The sequence below is a fragment of the Marmota marmota genome, unplaced genomic scaffold, assembly GCF_001458135.2.
Source record: "Marmota marmota marmota unplaced genomic scaffold, marMar, whole genome shotgun sequence".
NCBI classification, from domain to species: domain Eukaryota; kingdom Metazoa; phylum Chordata; class Mammalia; order Rodentia; family Sciuridae; genus Marmota; species Marmota marmota.
The window spans coordinates 22,381,035-22,398,402 of record NW_026000057.1 but is presented as its reverse complement, the minus strand read 5'-3'; the positions used below and the strand labels follow the sequence as shown (position 1 = coordinate 22,398,402).

Sequence of the window (17,368 nt, the reverse complement as noted above, 5' to 3'; positions counted from 1 at the left end):
ACTTCTATTGCCTGGCATTGGAAAAAATATTCAAGAGAGGAAATACCTATTAACCCCAAATAAGCTGTTGACAGGGATGCCATTGTTTCTTAGACACTGGTTATCAAATAAATATGAGCTAAGGCAGGAGCCAAGTTTTCAGAACACAAGATAAGATCCTGACAAAGAACAAGAAGAAATTTGACACTAAATTTCCTAGAAACAAGTCAGAGTCTCAAAACAGATCATTTGTATCTAGGACTGGCTGAGTTATGCTAGGATTGCAGGAAAAAGAAATGGAATAAGCTACAGAAAATTTGGCAGGCTGAAAATACTTGCATATTTTGGTAAATTTTATCATATTATTTCATCTTATAATGGCAAATGTAATAAAATAATCATTGTGAAGTAGAGAAAAATACTTGGGAGGAAATTAGGGATGTTTTCATCATTCATCAACTAATCATCAATTAAGAGTGTCTGATATACTGGTTCTATAGTAGACACTGAAATAGGAAATTTAAAGACTATATCTTTATCTATTGGAACAAAAGATTTTAAATAATCATAATTAACATTTTGTTTCATATTAGATGTCTGATTAAAGTATTGCTGAGAATTTTAGAGAGGAATTTTCATGCTCAAGGTGGCATTAAGTGGGAAGTAGAAGTTTTCCAGAAAGAGATGGTTGTAAGTATACCAAAGGTAGAGGAAATACCTTGTATAAATCAACACAATGGGAATTCCATTTCCATGTTAACATAATAACCAATTATCAATTATGAGTAATTAATTAATATGCATTTCAAGTATTTAAATGACCAGCTCAACATTTACGAACAAAACAACCCTTGCTTGGGAAAGAATAAAATCCAGACTTTACATATATGATATTTCTCACAGTGGTAGGCAGAATTCTGCCTCTCCCCTCTCTTCAAAGACATCCATGTCAAAAGGGAATTAAGGATGCAGATGAAATGAAGGTAGTTAATAGCAACTCATAAAACAGTGAAATTTGCTTGGACCACCTATGGGTATGCAGTAAGATCACAACTGTTCCTAAATGTCAAAGAGAGAAACAGAAGAGTAGTCAGAATCAGAGTGATGTAGCGTAAGAAAAATTTGATGGGCCATTGCTGGTTTAGGAAATGGAAGGGGCCCAGGAGCCTAGTAAAGCAGGCAACCTTGAGAAGCTCAAAAAGGCTAGAAAATGTGTCTCCCCATAGCCTGTAGAAAGAACTAAGCCCTGCTGTAACCTAGAATTTCACCTTGTAAATAGCATTTCTGATTTTTGACTTCCAGAATTCTGAAACTGTAAATGCATTATTGTAATCCTCCAAGTTTGCAGTACTTTCTTAGAGCAGCAACACAGAACTAATACACTAAGTACAAATTTCTAAAATTTAATAGAACTAATACACTATAAATTCTCTAAGATATATAGATGTATGTATCTTTTATTATATACTTACAATAGTCTAAATCATCTGTAATATTCTTTTAATCTGAATATAGGCTATTTCATTCTATTTGGAACATGTACAGATATAGGCAATCAATAGTACATAATACAAAAATTGTTCATATTTCTTAAAAATTATCAGTACCATTATGTGTGTGTGTGTATGTGTGTGTGTGTGTGTGTGTTTTATTTTGGGGGGTGGAGACATGGACATTAAAAAAAAAACTGCATGTATACTGAATGTGCTTTTTAAAATTTTTTTTTGTTTTAATTAGTTAATCCCACTTGATATTTTTGATTGACAAATTTCAAACAAAGTTCAGAATCCATTCTGTGGGAACCAAGCTAAAGTAGTATGAATTTTTCGTTACTTTGCATCTTACCATTTGTTCTACTCTTGCTTGTTTCCTGTACTTCACATCCTATAAAAAAAGAGCCTAAGTTATTTGTGGAGCAGGCCCATAATGTCTATAGTTAGGCTCCCTTGCCAACGCTTTTGGAAGGCTATGTTTTTAGTATATAGCGAAGGTCATGACTACCCTGCTTCAGTGTGTGTACTCAGGTCTTAAACATTTACTTATAAGCATGCACCCAGTTATGTTACTTGTTGGCAATGAGCCTTCTTTGTTTAGCCTGCATATATTTTTTTAATATTTGTTTTTTTAGTTGTAGTTGGAAACAACACCTTTATTTCACATATTTATTCTTATGTGATGCTGAGAACCGAACCCAGGGTTTCACAGTGTGAGGCGAGCACTCTACTGCTGAGCCACAACTCCAGCCCCCAGCTTGCATATTTTCTAAAAGGCCTCTGGAAAGACTCAAGAGGGCTAAACAGAAATGGCTGGGGCAAAATGGGACTGGAACTAGAGACTGGGGACTGCTGCCACCTCTGAATAAAGAATGTGTACTATCCCAACTGCATCTTGCATCTTCTTCCACCTACCAGGATTCCAAAAATGTTTCCTGGGTCTAAGCCTTCCATGACATTCATTATTAAGCTTATACTGTCCTACATAGCAAACAACTTCTACTTCACCACTCCATATTAAGCCATGACTCAATGTTTATAATTTCTGCATCTTCAGGGTCTATACTGAGACCTTTGCTCTTAATTGGCTGAAATCTCACAACACAACATTTCTCTCTGCTCAACCCTATGTAGTTGAAATTCTTTGAACTTTTCTAGGCCAGGCTAAGGTGTGTGTTAGTCTGGGTTCTCAAGAGAAAAGAATCAACAGGAAGTATGATTATTTATTAGGTTGGCTTATGCGACCAGAAGCTGGATAGTCAACAATGGCTGTCTGCAGGCTGGAGAGCTGGAGAACCAGTAGCTGCACAGTCCAAGAGGCTGAACCCCAGAACAACAGGGGTGAGTGGTACTACCCTACTCTGAGACCTAAGCCTTCTGGAGAATCACTGTCAGAGTCCACTTTAGAAGAGTAAAGAAGCAAGAGCCTGATATCCTCCGATGATCACAGCAGTAATCAAGAACCCGTTCAAGAAGAATCCAGCTTGCATCTGTTGTGCTTCTATGTGCTTCCAATTTTTACTCCATTCAGGTCATCATCTTATTGGTCAGTACTGCCCATTCTTAGGGAGGGTCTCCATTTCACTTGGATATCCCACATGCCTATCATTCCTAGACACACCCACATTGGCACACCCTCTATCTTTGGCATCTCTTAATCCAATCAAGTTGACAGTTCAAATTAATCATTATATGATAGGACTATGATTTTCTGTAGCTTTGTATAATCCAAAAAATATATATATACACCTCCAGCACCTTCAAATAAGGTCTTACACATAGTAGGACCTCAATAAATTTTCCATGACTCACCCCTTTCAGGAAAGTAACAGAAATGGTGAGAAATGTCGAGAGTAAAGATAATATCACTACTAAGGTCCATGGGGAAAAGCAGAAAAGAGAAGGAGGAAAAGGCTAATGCAAACAAGAGGAGAGACCACCATTAACTTTATTCTGTGAGTATATTACCACAAATTATGGTGAGTCTCACTATAGCATGGGTACTGGCATGTCCCTATCTTTCTACTTTGCCAAAAGGTTCCATTTCTGGCAAAGACACTTACAAAAAGAAAATTGAGCTTAATTCCTCTACCTGAATTATGATTTGACAAGTTAAAAAAAAAAAAAGAACTTTTTGACTCAAATGCTGCAGCCAAGTATTCTTGTTAAGCTGGTCTAACTGCTCTTAATGTACCTTTGTTCCCAAGAAGTATATGCAACAGGATTGTAATATAATCGATTTAGCCTATGTCTTCAGTGTTTGTCACATATCCTTAATAAGTGTCTCATCAGATTTGTTCGATAAAAGACATTAAGAAAAAGAGGACATTCTAGGTGCGAAATATAAACCAAATGCTGATAATTCAAGAGTTTCAAAGAAAATATAGAATTTCTTCCTTTGAGAATCTGACATGAATAGTTGCTCATTGTATTCAAATTATATATCTATTTTCAAAATTTATGCTATTAGACTATTGATTATAGTATAATACACCCATCTGGTAATTGTTTACCTTCTAATTTTCTGAGATGTGTATCAGCTACTATCTGAAAAAAAAGAAGTTTCTGCCAAAACATCTTTTTCCAGAATGCATGGTTTTATTTCCCTACAGTACTAAGAATGTCTTTATTATGAGCATGACTAAATAGAATTTCCTAATTCTCTCATTATTATCCAATTTCTAAGTTTGATTATCAATATTATATTATAAATATAGACTCTCAGCAAAATTACTTAAATGTGGTATGAAAACTGCAGCAAAGAAATGCTAAATTTATAATAAATGCAAAAATTTCAAAACATAATATTTGCTTATTTTGCTAATTTTCTGAATCTGTCCACACGGTTACAATAAAACAAGGGAAACCCAATGCTCTAATAAAACATTTTACATCCAGAATTTATTTTTTTAATATTTTTAGTTGTTGATGTACCTTTATTTTTTAATTATTTATATGTGGTGCTGAGGATCAAACCCAGTGCCTCACACATGCTAGGCAAGCACTCTGCCACTGAGCCACAACCCTAGCCCCTGGATTCAATTTTTTTTTTTTAATATCATATAGTTACCAAGGAAAATAGAGACATTTCAAAATTATTTTACATTTGATAGAAATAATTGTACTTATTTTCTTGCATATTTTATTTTACAGTTTCAATTGCATGTATTTCAGTCACTTCTGGTTGTTATAACAAGATACAGACTGAGTAACTTCTAAATAATTGAAATTTATTTCTCTCAATTCTGGAGACTGGAAATCCCAAATTAAGGTGCTATCACATTAAGGTTTTGGTTAAGGTCTACTTCCTGTTTCACAGGTGGAAATCTTCTCTATGAATACTCACAAAACAGAACATTCTCCAAGTTTGCTTATCAGGGCACCAATATAATTCACCAGGCCCTGCTATCATGACCTAATCAATTTTGAAGGTCCTACCTCCTAATATTATCACATTGAGGGTGAAGAGTTCAACATTTGAATTTTGGGAGGGCACAATGTATAATATTTACATGTTATTTAGTATTATGCTAATTCCCAGATACACTGAACTCCTGAATTCACATTTGATGGCTTCTCATATTCATGTTCTACCTCAAAAGATGAGGATGATAATAAGTTGTAATCTTTGAAGATTATTTTGTTTGCTCAATTCTCCTTTAAAGAAATGGCTGTAGTATACTTCTTCATACTTACATATAACTCAGCAGCAATATTAAAGATCGTATAAAAAGACGAAGATAAATGTGATTAGAAGTTTATATGAAATGATAATATCAAAATGAGAAATAAACACTGATGTACTACAGATGTGATCAGTTGCTTTAATTATTATTGATAATGATGATATTCTCTTACAGAACCCTAAGTGTTAAATCCTAGCCAATTACAATGTCTGATTTCTGCACTGGATGTTAAGAGATCTTATTATATTGGTATACACAGCAATGATAACCTGCTCTGTTATTATCTCATATCAGGTTTTTTGTTTTGTTTCGTTTTGAGAGCAATAGATGCTGAGGAACAGAGCACCAGCCAAATGTGCACTTGTTGTCTTCAATAATTCACAAATAAAACAGTCTGGTATTTTGTTGGCAGACAAAACAAATATTTCAAAGATGTGAATCTACTCTGAAGTCAGTTCCCAAACCACGAATGAGGTTATAATGAGTCAGTTTCTTAAAATCTTTTTATTTAAAAAAATAATCCATAGTTTTTTTTTCCCAGATTTTCAAGGCTTGTACTGGCATTTTTGCTAACAATAGTTCAAAATCCTGTACTTTACATACAAATGAATCCAGAAATATCTTTCCACATTTTGTACCTGAAATACAGCACACTATTCAAGTTTATACTTCCAAATCTTTACATTTTCCCATTAGAGAGGATAATAGGAATTGACATATCTGTAATTTTCTGGAGCTCTGTTTAGTACAACGATAGAGAAAGCAGATCATTGAATTTAATGTTCCAATATCATCTTTTACAAGTGCTCAATAAATGTTGTCAAGTAAATTTATCAAAGGGATTCTCTGATTAAAGTAAACAGATAAAATAAGACTTGTTATGGTTTGGATATGAGGTATCTCACAAAAGCTCATATGTTAGACAGTGCAAGACTGTTCAGAGGTGAAATGATTCTATTACGACAGCAATAACCTAATAAGTAGATTAATCCATGCCATGGGTTAATAATTGAAAAGGACTAGCTGGGTGGTGACTGTAGGCAGGTGGGGCATGGCTGCCGGAAGTAGGTTCTGCGGGCATGCCTTTGGGGATTATATTTTGTCCCTGGCTCCTTCTGCTCTTTCTCACTCTGTTTCCCAGCTGTATGAGCTGAGCAGTTGCTCTCTGCCATACCCTTCTGCCAAGATATTCTGCCTCACCTCAGTTCCACAACGGTGGAGTTAGTTGAAGATGGAATAAACCTCTGAAATCATGAGCCCAAAATAAACTTTTCCTCCTCTAAGTTGATCTTATCAGGTATTTTGGTCACAGCAATGAAAAGTTGAGGAACACAAGGTCCAAAGTCTGAAACATGCTAAAATAAAAGCACACACACACACACACACACAAAAGGTTTTCCATTTGTCATACCACATGGAAAACTAAAAAAAAAAAAAAGTCAGGAAAAAATCTAAGGCACCAACCTGGGCAAACATGAAGAAACTCATTGAGATTTAAATTTAAGTAAGAAAACGAATGTGTTAGCTAGAGATGAGATGGTAAGAGGTCTGCTATTATTTTGAGTCTGTATCAATGTTGACAAGTTCTTCATCTTGTACATACCTTCCTAAAATCATTTGGACAGTATGTGAGAAGAATTTGGACAGCTGTGTGAAGCTAGCAGGCAAAAGAAAAGTATTTGCTTATTTTTCCCATTAACATCTTTTCCCCTGAGGTCTACAGTGTATGAGAGATACTGCATCTTTTGCCACAAGTTAAGTTCACTTTGGCTTTCATTTATGTTAAACTTTTATTTTTCTTACTAGGATATAAATTCCCAAGCTATAAGAGCAATCATTATGGAACAATAATGCTATCTGCAAATATCAATAGATATAATGTTAATTCTGAATTTTCTCAATAGAGCAGAGGAAAAATAATTAACCTAGATTATATTATATATAAACATATTATAGAAATTATTGTTTGGTAGTTGTTATTTTGATTAAATTTTATTACTTTTAATGTATTTATATGAATTCAGTAAAATATTCTTTGATATTTTCAACAACAATTTTTGAAGGACTTTAATTCAAATTGAGTGAAATTTCTAAAATTAATAGAATTTAAAGTGGCATTGGAAAATATGCTCAAATGATATACTGATTAATAAATATAAATAAGAAAAACTCTTTTCTTTCTGCCTTCAAACCAAGATTCCTCATACCTGACTGAGAATTCAATAGACATGTAACTGACCTACTAAAAGAATATCACAGAGCAACATATAGTTTAAAAATTGCTACAATTCTCTGTCATTCCCTATCAAAAAGTGCAATTTATTTCCCCATTTCTTGATTTAAGGTTTTTGTGTGTGTAATAGAGAGTTCACATAGCAGGTCTGAGTCTGCCTATTCATTATAGGCCGAATTGGGCTCCCCACAAATTTGTAAGTCTCAATCCCTAGCACCTTACAATGTAACCATATATAGAGAGATGATCTTTAAAGAGGTGGTAAGTTAAAATGAGGCTCCTAGGATCAGGACTTGATCTGATGAGACTGGTGTCCTTATAAGAAGAAGAAGAAAGGTCAGTTACACAGAGGAAAGGCCACATAAGGACACAAGCCAAGGAGAGTAGCCCCAGAAGAAACCCCCGATGCCAACACCTTATCTTGGGTGCTACCCTCCAGAACTGTGACAAAACAGAGCTTTGTTTTCTAAGCCACCTTAGACTGTGGTATTTTGTTATGGCAGCCTTCATGTTACATACCACCCTTCCAAAGCCCTGCCTGCAGTGTTGGCTATTTGGCCCTTGTCTAAATACTTGACCTGTAACCAGTGTCCTACAAGAAAAACTTTCCATAAAATGGTAAGACTGGTTCACTGTTCCTCAAATGTTTGTATAAACAATATGGTTTATGTTAAACACCAGATTTCTTTCTTGGAGTTTGGAATTTTGGTAACCATTAGGTATAGAGATCCCGCATGATCAGCCCACAGTAAAAGCCTCTGTTGCCAAGTTTCTAATGGGCTTTGCTGAGCTGAAACTCCACATGTATCTTGCTGTATTTTCACTGCGGGGAGATGAGATTGTATTGTGTATGTGGAGTTCTGTGTTTTTACAAATCTTTGTGGAAGTAGACCTGGGGACCACTGGCATAATTACCTAACCAAATCAAGAATGTGGAAGTAAAGCTGGTATTGCTGAGCCTAGTCCTAAATGGCCTGGCACTTCTACTTTTTCTTTTCTTAAAACAGTCACTGTAGAGGAAGTCAGCTACCATGTAACAACTCCATTCTCAAAAGATTATACTGGGAGGAAACTCAAGCTAGTTCCTGGAGAAGAGGAGGATGAAGGAAGGGGTTGCAAAGGAAGGACAGGCCAACAGGCTTGCAGGGGTTCTAGTCATATAGACAGGTATTGGACTTGTGAATAAAGGGGTGATCTTCATCATCTACCTTACTTAAGCCTTCAGATAACTTAAATATGCATATTAGAGATAATAGATCCCCCTTAACTTCTATTCCCATTATAGAACATATTGATGACATTTTTATTTAAAATTACTGTCATAACTGCTATGTTTTGAAATTCCCCTCCAAAACTCATATAAAAATTTAGTTGCCACTGTGATGGTAATAAGAGAGAGAATCCTCAAGAGATGATTAGGCCACAGGGCTTTGCCTTCGTGAGTGGAGTAAGATCAACATGGTGGGAATGGGTTCCTAATAAAAAGGTTGAGTTAAGTCCCATTTCCTCTCTCTTTCCCATCTACTCATTTACTTCTCCATGTTATGATGCAGCAAGGAGACCCTTATCAGTAGCTTGCACCACACCCTTAGGTTTTCTAGCCTCCATAACTATGGTGTAAATAGAATTCTGTTGTTTATAATTCATCCAGTATGTGATATGCTGTTACAACAGCAGACAATTGACCAAGACATTAATATCAACTGATTCCTTAAAATAATCATAATGTGAATTTATATTAAAAATTCATCATCTGTCCCTTGAAAATTTTTACCTAATCATTTTGTCAACTAAGTACCAATGAATCACATTTTTCTCCCATAATTATTGATCTATCAGAAACTGCCTCAAATGACTTCATGTTTAGCTTTACCTGTGTGCTTTTCAGTTATTTAATTGAGAAAATAGATTATAAAAATGAGTATTAATTGTGGGATTGAATATTAGCCTAAGCAAAGTCAATATCCTCTACCATCTCACATTTCATCTTTCTGTTTTATTACTATAATAAAAACCAGTCAAATAAAAAAAACTTCATTAGTCTTTATATCATGATATTTAGTTATTTATGATACCAGAAAGATAATTTATAGAGTGAAACTTGGGAAATATAGAGAACAATATAACTAGAATCATCTTTCGTTTTGTCTTTTCATTATATCCTATGTATGACCCATCCTATGTATTAATACATCCCACTAGCTCAACATTCAAAATGTGTTCAATATTCAACCAATTCTTACCCCTTCAATTTTACCACTCCAATTTAAGCCACCTAATCCCTAAACTATAGGAACCTTGGCTTCCTTCTTTTATCATGTCCTTCAGACATCTTCATAGAAGCCAAGTAAACGTTTTAAAATAAAGTCTGATTATTCTATTGTTTTTCTGAAAATGCTCCAGTGGTTTCCTGTTCCATGCAAAGTAAGATACTGAGTCTAACACAGCATACAAGACCTTTCCTATTAAGGTTTCTCTATGGCTTGATCTCTTAAACTACCTGTTCTCTCATTTGCTCTTCTCCACTCAGAATACCAATCCTGAATACATAAACTGTTCTCTTTCCTCAAAACTTTTGCCTCTTAACCTGGAAGCATGAGTGGCTTTCTCCCTTTTTATTATTATGGTCTCAACCAAAATGTCCCCTACTCAAAACAGGCCTTCTTTGAACATCCTTGTCGAAATAGCAACACACTCCAGTGCTACTTTCTATCCTGCAAATCCTGCATTATTTTTCATTTTAATATTTACCCTACCTGAAGTGTTGTATATTTATTTATTTGTTGTTTATTTCTTCTCACTAGAACCCAAACACCATTAATGCATGTACTTATAATGTCTGCTTTGATGTCTTAGAAAATCATGAAGCATATGGTAAGTATTCAATAAACTGTTCCACCAACAAATCAGTGAAGGAATAGGTGGACTAGTCAAAAAGTGACTAGAAATGCAGAAATACACCACAGTGGGCTGAAAAGGTGATTTCTAAAACTAAAAGAGACTACTAAATCTAATATATAAAAAGCAACAACAATAAGATACAATAAATCTTCCATTGTACACCAAGCAGAGTTAGATTTCTGTGGGAGCACACAAATCTAACTCTGCTTGGTGTACAGTGGAAGATGCTGTGAAGGTCACACCACAATTTTTGACCCCTCTCTTCTAGAGTCTCCAAAGATGCTCTTTTCACTCCTGATATTGGTAGACAAGATAAATTGAAGCTACTCACTATATTGACGTTATAGCAAAAGAGAAAAATATCAACAGTGCTTTGTTTACAGTGAGTTCCCCCCCAGTATTTTTTTAAAATTGAGTAATATTCTTTCAGTGAAAGCCATGCATTTAGGAGTCACCAGGTTATCCTACTATGGAGGTTTGGAAAATTAAAGAAAAGTTTACTCTTGTGTGTTCCTGATTAAATGATACCCTATGCCCTTATTGTCATTTTGGTTGTCTTTTTTCCAACTAATGTTTTACTACACTTATTAGTTATTCATAAAGACAGTTCATTTACTTTTTCCTTCAAAATTAATAAACATTTCTATTAATTAGTTTTCATAAGAACCTGATATACAAGCTCAACTGAATAGCCAAAGTTATAAAATAAATAGCACGACTTGTGAAAATAAATTTTAGGGGGAGGGGTACTAGAAATTGAACATAGGGTATTCTACCACTAACCTACATCCCCAGCCCTTTTTTATTTTGTAACAGGGTCTTGCTAAGTCGCTTAGGGCCTTGTTAAGTTGTTGAGACCAGCCCCAACTTTCGATCCTTCTGCCTTAGCCTCCTGGTTACTGGGATTACAAGTGTGCACCACTGTGCCCAGCTACAAATGAATATTGAATAGTGTAAACCCATATCAAAAATTATAACTCAATGGGGAAAAATTAAAGGAATTTCCTTTAAAATCAAGAATGAGACATTGGTCTCTACTCTCAGCACTCTTTTTAAATTTAGCCCTGGAAACTTTAGCCTGAAAAAGAAATAAAAGAGATTCAAAAGGAAAGGAGAAAGTGAAATTATCTCTGTTTGCCGATGATATGATTCTATACTGAAAAATTCCTCAAGACTCCCCAAAGTATCTCTTAGAATGATAAACCAGTCTTCCAATGTAGCAGGATACAAAACTAACATATAAAAGCCAATAGCTTTTCTATATAGTGAATCTGCTGGGGGGGGAATGAGAAAAACAGTTGCATTCATAATGGAAGGAAGGAAGGAGGGAGGAAGGGAGGGAAGGAAGAAAGGAGGGAGGGAGAAGGGAAGGAAGGAAGAAAGAAAGGAAGAAAGGAAGGAGGGAAGGAAGGAAGGAAACAACTCCTAGGAATAAATTTACCCAAGAAGGTAAAGATATCTACAATGAAAACTACACAACACTGAAGAAAGAAACTGAAAAAGACCCTGGAAGATGGAAAGACCTCCAATGTTGTTCATTAGGCAGATTTCCTATCCAATATTTCATTTAACATCCAGGTGAAGAAGGCACAGCCATCGTGGTGGTGCATGCCTAGAATCCCAGTGGCTTGGGAGGCTGAGGCAGACAAGACAGCCGTAGCAAAAGTGAGGCTTTAATTTATTTTATTTTATTTAGGGACTCTGTCTCTAAATAAAATACAAAATAGGGCTGGGGATGTGGCTGTGTGCCCTTGAGTTCCATCCCCAGTAACCCCCCACTCCCAGAAAAAGAATAAAGGCACAAACATTAGTGGGATAGTATTTACTAGGTTTTTAAAAATAACAATCTTTTTTAAAATTGAAAATGGTATGGTTAAAATTAATTTAGCCTGAAATGTCATTCTAAAGATAAAGTGTAAAGTAAAGCATTCATCATGATAAATGTTTAAACCGAAACAAGATATCTCCCTTCAATGGTTCTGAATTTCCAAAATGAACCATGGAAATGGAGGGAACACCTTTTTATTAGTAGACTAGTTTTCCCAGAAGAAAAGGGAAAATCAAGTCCTGCAATCAGTCACCAATACTTATCTTTCAGAGGTTTTTGTCCTCCAATATCAGAGTGGAGGGTGATGGGTCGCTGCACATACTTTATTGTAGGAGGCTAAGGAATATCTCTCACCCATGCAACATTCATGGAGAAAAATACAACACTTTTTTTTCTAGTTAGCATATTAGTCAAGTATCATAATCTTAGAGAGACATATAGGAATTATAACATTATATTTTTTCCTGGTATGTTTATAAGAAAAATTACGTTTTCCATGGTTTCAATGATTTTCAACAGATTTTTGAAATTTATGATATACCAGACTGCTAAGGTACTTCTAAAGATATTTTCAATACATCTTGCCTTTACATAAAGATAAATAAATATTCCATTACTCATTTACATAGTGAAAATTTATAAATTAAAGATAAAAGAAGAAAATGCTGGAGTTTTATTTCATAATTTTGAAATTTAAATTTTACATACTTTTAGGTACTTACGACATCATTTTACAAGTGATAAAATTTTTTAAAAAAACATAAATATTCTTTTCACAAAACAGTAATTTAAGAAAGACTACATTAGCATCGAATGTCAATATTACATATTATAAGCACTTGAAAGTTTTAATTGCTTATAAAACCACTTAAACACATTAACTTAGAAACAATATTGATCTCTTAGAACCAGTTAAAGAATCTAAGTAGAATAATTATATTTATATTAGCATTATGTCAGCAGATTCTGGAACATATCTGACCTACTTTTCTACCTTTGTAAAAAATACATTAATTTTTGAGGACTATAGTCATTATCAATATATTAAAAAGAGAAAATGGTTTCTGGTGAAGCTTTCAGAGTTCAAATAAAGTCTTGTTAAAGATTTGTTTCTTCTATAAATTTCATCCCACATGCCAAATAAAATGGAAATATCAAGTCATGCTAAACTTTGAAGCATTAGTATTATGTTCTCATTTTAATATAAAATAACAAAGGAAATATTTCTCAATAAATAATGGAATCAAATATTATTCTGCATGTAACCATTCTTTTGATACAGAAATTAGCTTTTAAAAATTATTTCTTTATTATTAAGCAAACAAAGCATCCATAAGGGGAAAACTAAACATCCTCAATGGAATTCATGACCTTTTATAATTTTCAACAATAAAGAAATACTGAGTATAAGAGATCCATAATTAGGCATAAGCAATATAAAGTTCCTCACGGTTTGGATGTGAGATGTTCCCCAATACTTCATGTGCGAGACAATGCAAGAAGATTTAGAAGAGAAACGATTGGGTTATGATAGTCTTAACCCAATCAGTGAGTTAATTCCCTGAAGGATTATCTGAGTGATAACCTAAGGTAGTTAGGGTGTAGATGGAGGAGGTGGGTTGGGGGCATGCCTTTGGGTTATGAATTTTCTATCTGGGGAGCAGAATATCTCTCTTTCTGCTTCTTGATCATCCTGAAAGCCCATTCCCTCCACCATACTCTTCTGCCATGATGTTCAGCCTCACCTCCAACCCCAAGGAATGGAGCCCACTTTCTATGAACTGAAACCTTAGAAACCATGAGCCCTCAAATAAACTTTTCCTTCTCTATAATTATTCTTGTCAGGTCTTTTAGTCACAGCAGTGAAAAAGCTGATTAAAACAAACTTCAATAGCATAGAGTTTTGACATGAACAAGGAAAAATATCTCATAACAATAACACTTTTATGACAAATCATGAAAATCATGAGTCTCAAAAGTATGAAGTGCTGTTTTAAACCAAATTATACGGAAAGCAATTCAGGTGTCTACATCATTCCAATTTTATCAGTTTTTTCCTCATACTCTTAAGAATTGCCTTTATATAATTCTAATTATATTCACTTTTCTTGGTACAAATATAAAATAGTTGATCTCAAGCTTTGGCTTAAAGTGAAACACCTGTTCTTAAATGGGGAAATAATATACTTCATGTTTTTAATGTACATATAGCATCTCTACTCATAGCATTTAAATATTTATTTGCATATTCACTTAAATACTTAATAAATATTTCAGAGAATGAGTCCATATTTCAAATCTTAATGTTGACTTTTATTTTGTAATGATTACATCATTACTTTTTGGTGACCTAGCATTGCTAACAAAAATGTAACTGCTGATAAGGCTTAAATAATTCATTCTAAACCTTTAACTTGAATTAGTATAAACAACAGACGTGAAACTCCTAAATCACATGCATCAAAGATTATGATAAAATCCCTGTATCTTAGATGTAGGGCAAACAACTGTTCCACAAAGTAGTTAACACCTTTACCTTCAGCTAGCAATAAAATAACAATGGAGAGAAAAAACAATGGTTTAAATATTTGAAATCATGTTCTTAAAGATTAAAACAGCTTACCTTGCTTCCTATGCATCAACTATCTAGTTTAAACTATTTTTTTAACCTAAAAATATGAAAAAAAAATTCTTTCTGGTTATTTCTTTACCTTGAAAGGCACTGGCTCTTCAGTGAGAGGACTAACAGGAAGCGAAGTGGTGCTGCTTGCTGGGCTCATGTCTGCACTCTGTGAAGAAAGAGAAACTACAATGAACAGGGGCCTTTCTGTAGTCATTCTTGCCACTCATACCTTAGAATCCAATGCTTCTTGTTATAAGAAACAGATAAATAAATAAGGACATATAAGAATCCAAATCATGATTATTTAATCATCGTTCATATAGAAATAGTTATCTGGGAAATTAATCAAACTATCATTCTTCATGGATCTTTTTAGTGTATTTCATTAAATATAATGGCTACCAAATGCATCTCATAAATACAAAGATATTTAGCATTATCTTTGCTGAACACATAGACTTGCATTTTCTTTTAAAAATTAATCTGTATCTGTAATGACCTATTACATTGCTATTTCAATGTCTTTTAGTTGATTTTGCAACATGCATCACGCATTTTTTTTCCTTCCACAGAAATTTAAGTTAATGGACCTAGCTTTATTTTTCATCATAGAAACCATATCTGTCAATAATATACAAATGAAAACTAAAGAAATGTTAAATTTAAGAAGTTCCTATATTTATAGTTTCTGGTATTCTAAAAGCTCTCTTACATTGTTCTAGATAAAAAAATAAATACAAAGCATGTAATCAATTATAAGAGAATGATAGGAATGTTGTTAACACTGTCCTAATCCTTTGAAAATATAATCGATTAAAACTTCTTAAATAAGGGCTGGGGTTGTGGCTCAATGGTAGAGCGCTTGCCTAGCTGGGTTTGATCCTCCGCACCATATAAAAATAAATAAATAAAAACAAAGGTATTTTTTAAAAAATTCTTAAATAAAAGATTAACCTTTAAAAAGACATGGCCTTAGAAGTTCATTATTAATTTAATTTACAAAAAGCAAGAAAAAAGATACTAATAATAGGCAGCAACAGAAGATACTTCATTATATTCTTAACACATTCTCTCAGGATATTTTCCACTTAAGTAGATAAGCAAATACGAATTTGAAAATAATGTATGCTCATATTTTTCTACTTGGTTTCAAATATACATGCACACAAATACAGAAAAAAATTTCAATGAATTTTAAATAAAGAATTAATCTTGACTCAGATAAGAGAACAAGTTTGCCTAGATGGTACAATTGCTACACATTCTTAGTGTCTATTCAAACATTATTTCAATTCTTTTGATTAAAATGTACAATAAACTGAACATATTTTAGATAGCCATTAAGAGTACTTTAGATTTGCTATTCCAGAAACCATGAATAAGAACTCTAAAATAGGAATGAAGATATTCAGTATAATTTTCACATAATATATTGCAACTGTTTTAGAAATTGATATACAGCTACTTATTTAAAATGTTGATAGGATAACTCTAGTAAAATCAGAACAATACTTTTAATCTACTAAAAGTAGAAAATACATGTAGCAAATACTTGAATGAATTGCTCATTCTCTTTTATTTCTAAATTTATCTAGTGATTCCAGGATATTTAACTGATAAAAATTAGGAAATATTATCAATTATTGCCTGTCACTATCTGGTTACATGATACAAGAGAGAAGTAAAGCTCTTCTAATCAACTAAGCAATTGGAGGATTCTAATAGAAGAAATGAATGAAACTTTTTGCAGAAATAGAAAAAGATCATAAGCAAGACCCCTTGAGCTGCTTTTGTCAGTGTGAGATTTCACATGAGATTTTAAGCAAGTGACAGAAAAGATTATACACAGATGAATTATCTGATATTGACTCATAAAATTGATAGTCTGCATATCCTATTAATAAATCATCCCTTAAAAATGTATATTCAGGAGACAGTGGTAACATTCAGTTTTGGAAATTCAAAAGCCTGGATCATACTCTTGCAGATGAAAGTTTTTGAACTCCCATAAGACAATGAGCTTAAAATCAAGCTCTATAGCAAACTTTCTCAAGGGTAGAGGTCTCCTACAACTTCCTGGAAATAAATGTGTATAATTCTAAGGAATTTTGGAAAACAAGATTCCAAGCTTCACTGCCTCACACAACACTGATTATGTGAATGTCATTCTTAAAGAAAACTTTGTTCTGGCTTTTACTGTCAAATCCATTTTATAGTAAGTGTTACATTTTAGTTCTGTTGCTCTAAGGAAATCTTGAGATAAGTGTTTTGAAAAACAAATCAATCTACATGACAACATTTGATATACTGCACTAAATTATCGAGTTGAGAAAACATAAAAAAATCAGAAGTATCTTCATTTATTATTGTTTCTCCATTTCCTTTTCAGTGTTCTATAATTTATGTGTCATTCCACTATGTTTATGCTTTTTTAGATAGAATTACAGTAAACACTTGAAGATAAGTCTTTTCTGTACTTCATATTTTAATTCATTTGCCCTTTCCTTTGAAGATAGTAATATTGATGCAAGTGTCTACCAAAATATACATTAATGGCAGTTGTGGTGACTGTGCCTATAATTCCAGTTACTTTGGTGAGAAGGGAGGATCCAAGTTCAAGACAGC

At 33.6% G+C, this 17,368-nt stretch overlaps 1 protein-coding gene across 3 annotated transcripts in view; it reads right to left on the bottom strand.

The window, feature by feature from the left end:
- Positions 1-17,368, bottom strand: part of Ccser1 (coiled-coil serine rich protein 1) — a 988,234-nt gene that overhangs the window by 676,255 nt on the left and 294,611 nt on the right. For all 3 annotated transcript variants that reach the window (XM_048813620.1, XM_048813621.1, XM_015484557.2), the window contains exon 6: positions 14,832-14,909. In XM_048813620.1, coding sequence (XP_048669577.1) covers positions 14,832-14,909 — 78 coding nt within the window. The remainder of the gene's footprint in view (positions 1-14,831; positions 14,910-17,368) is intronic.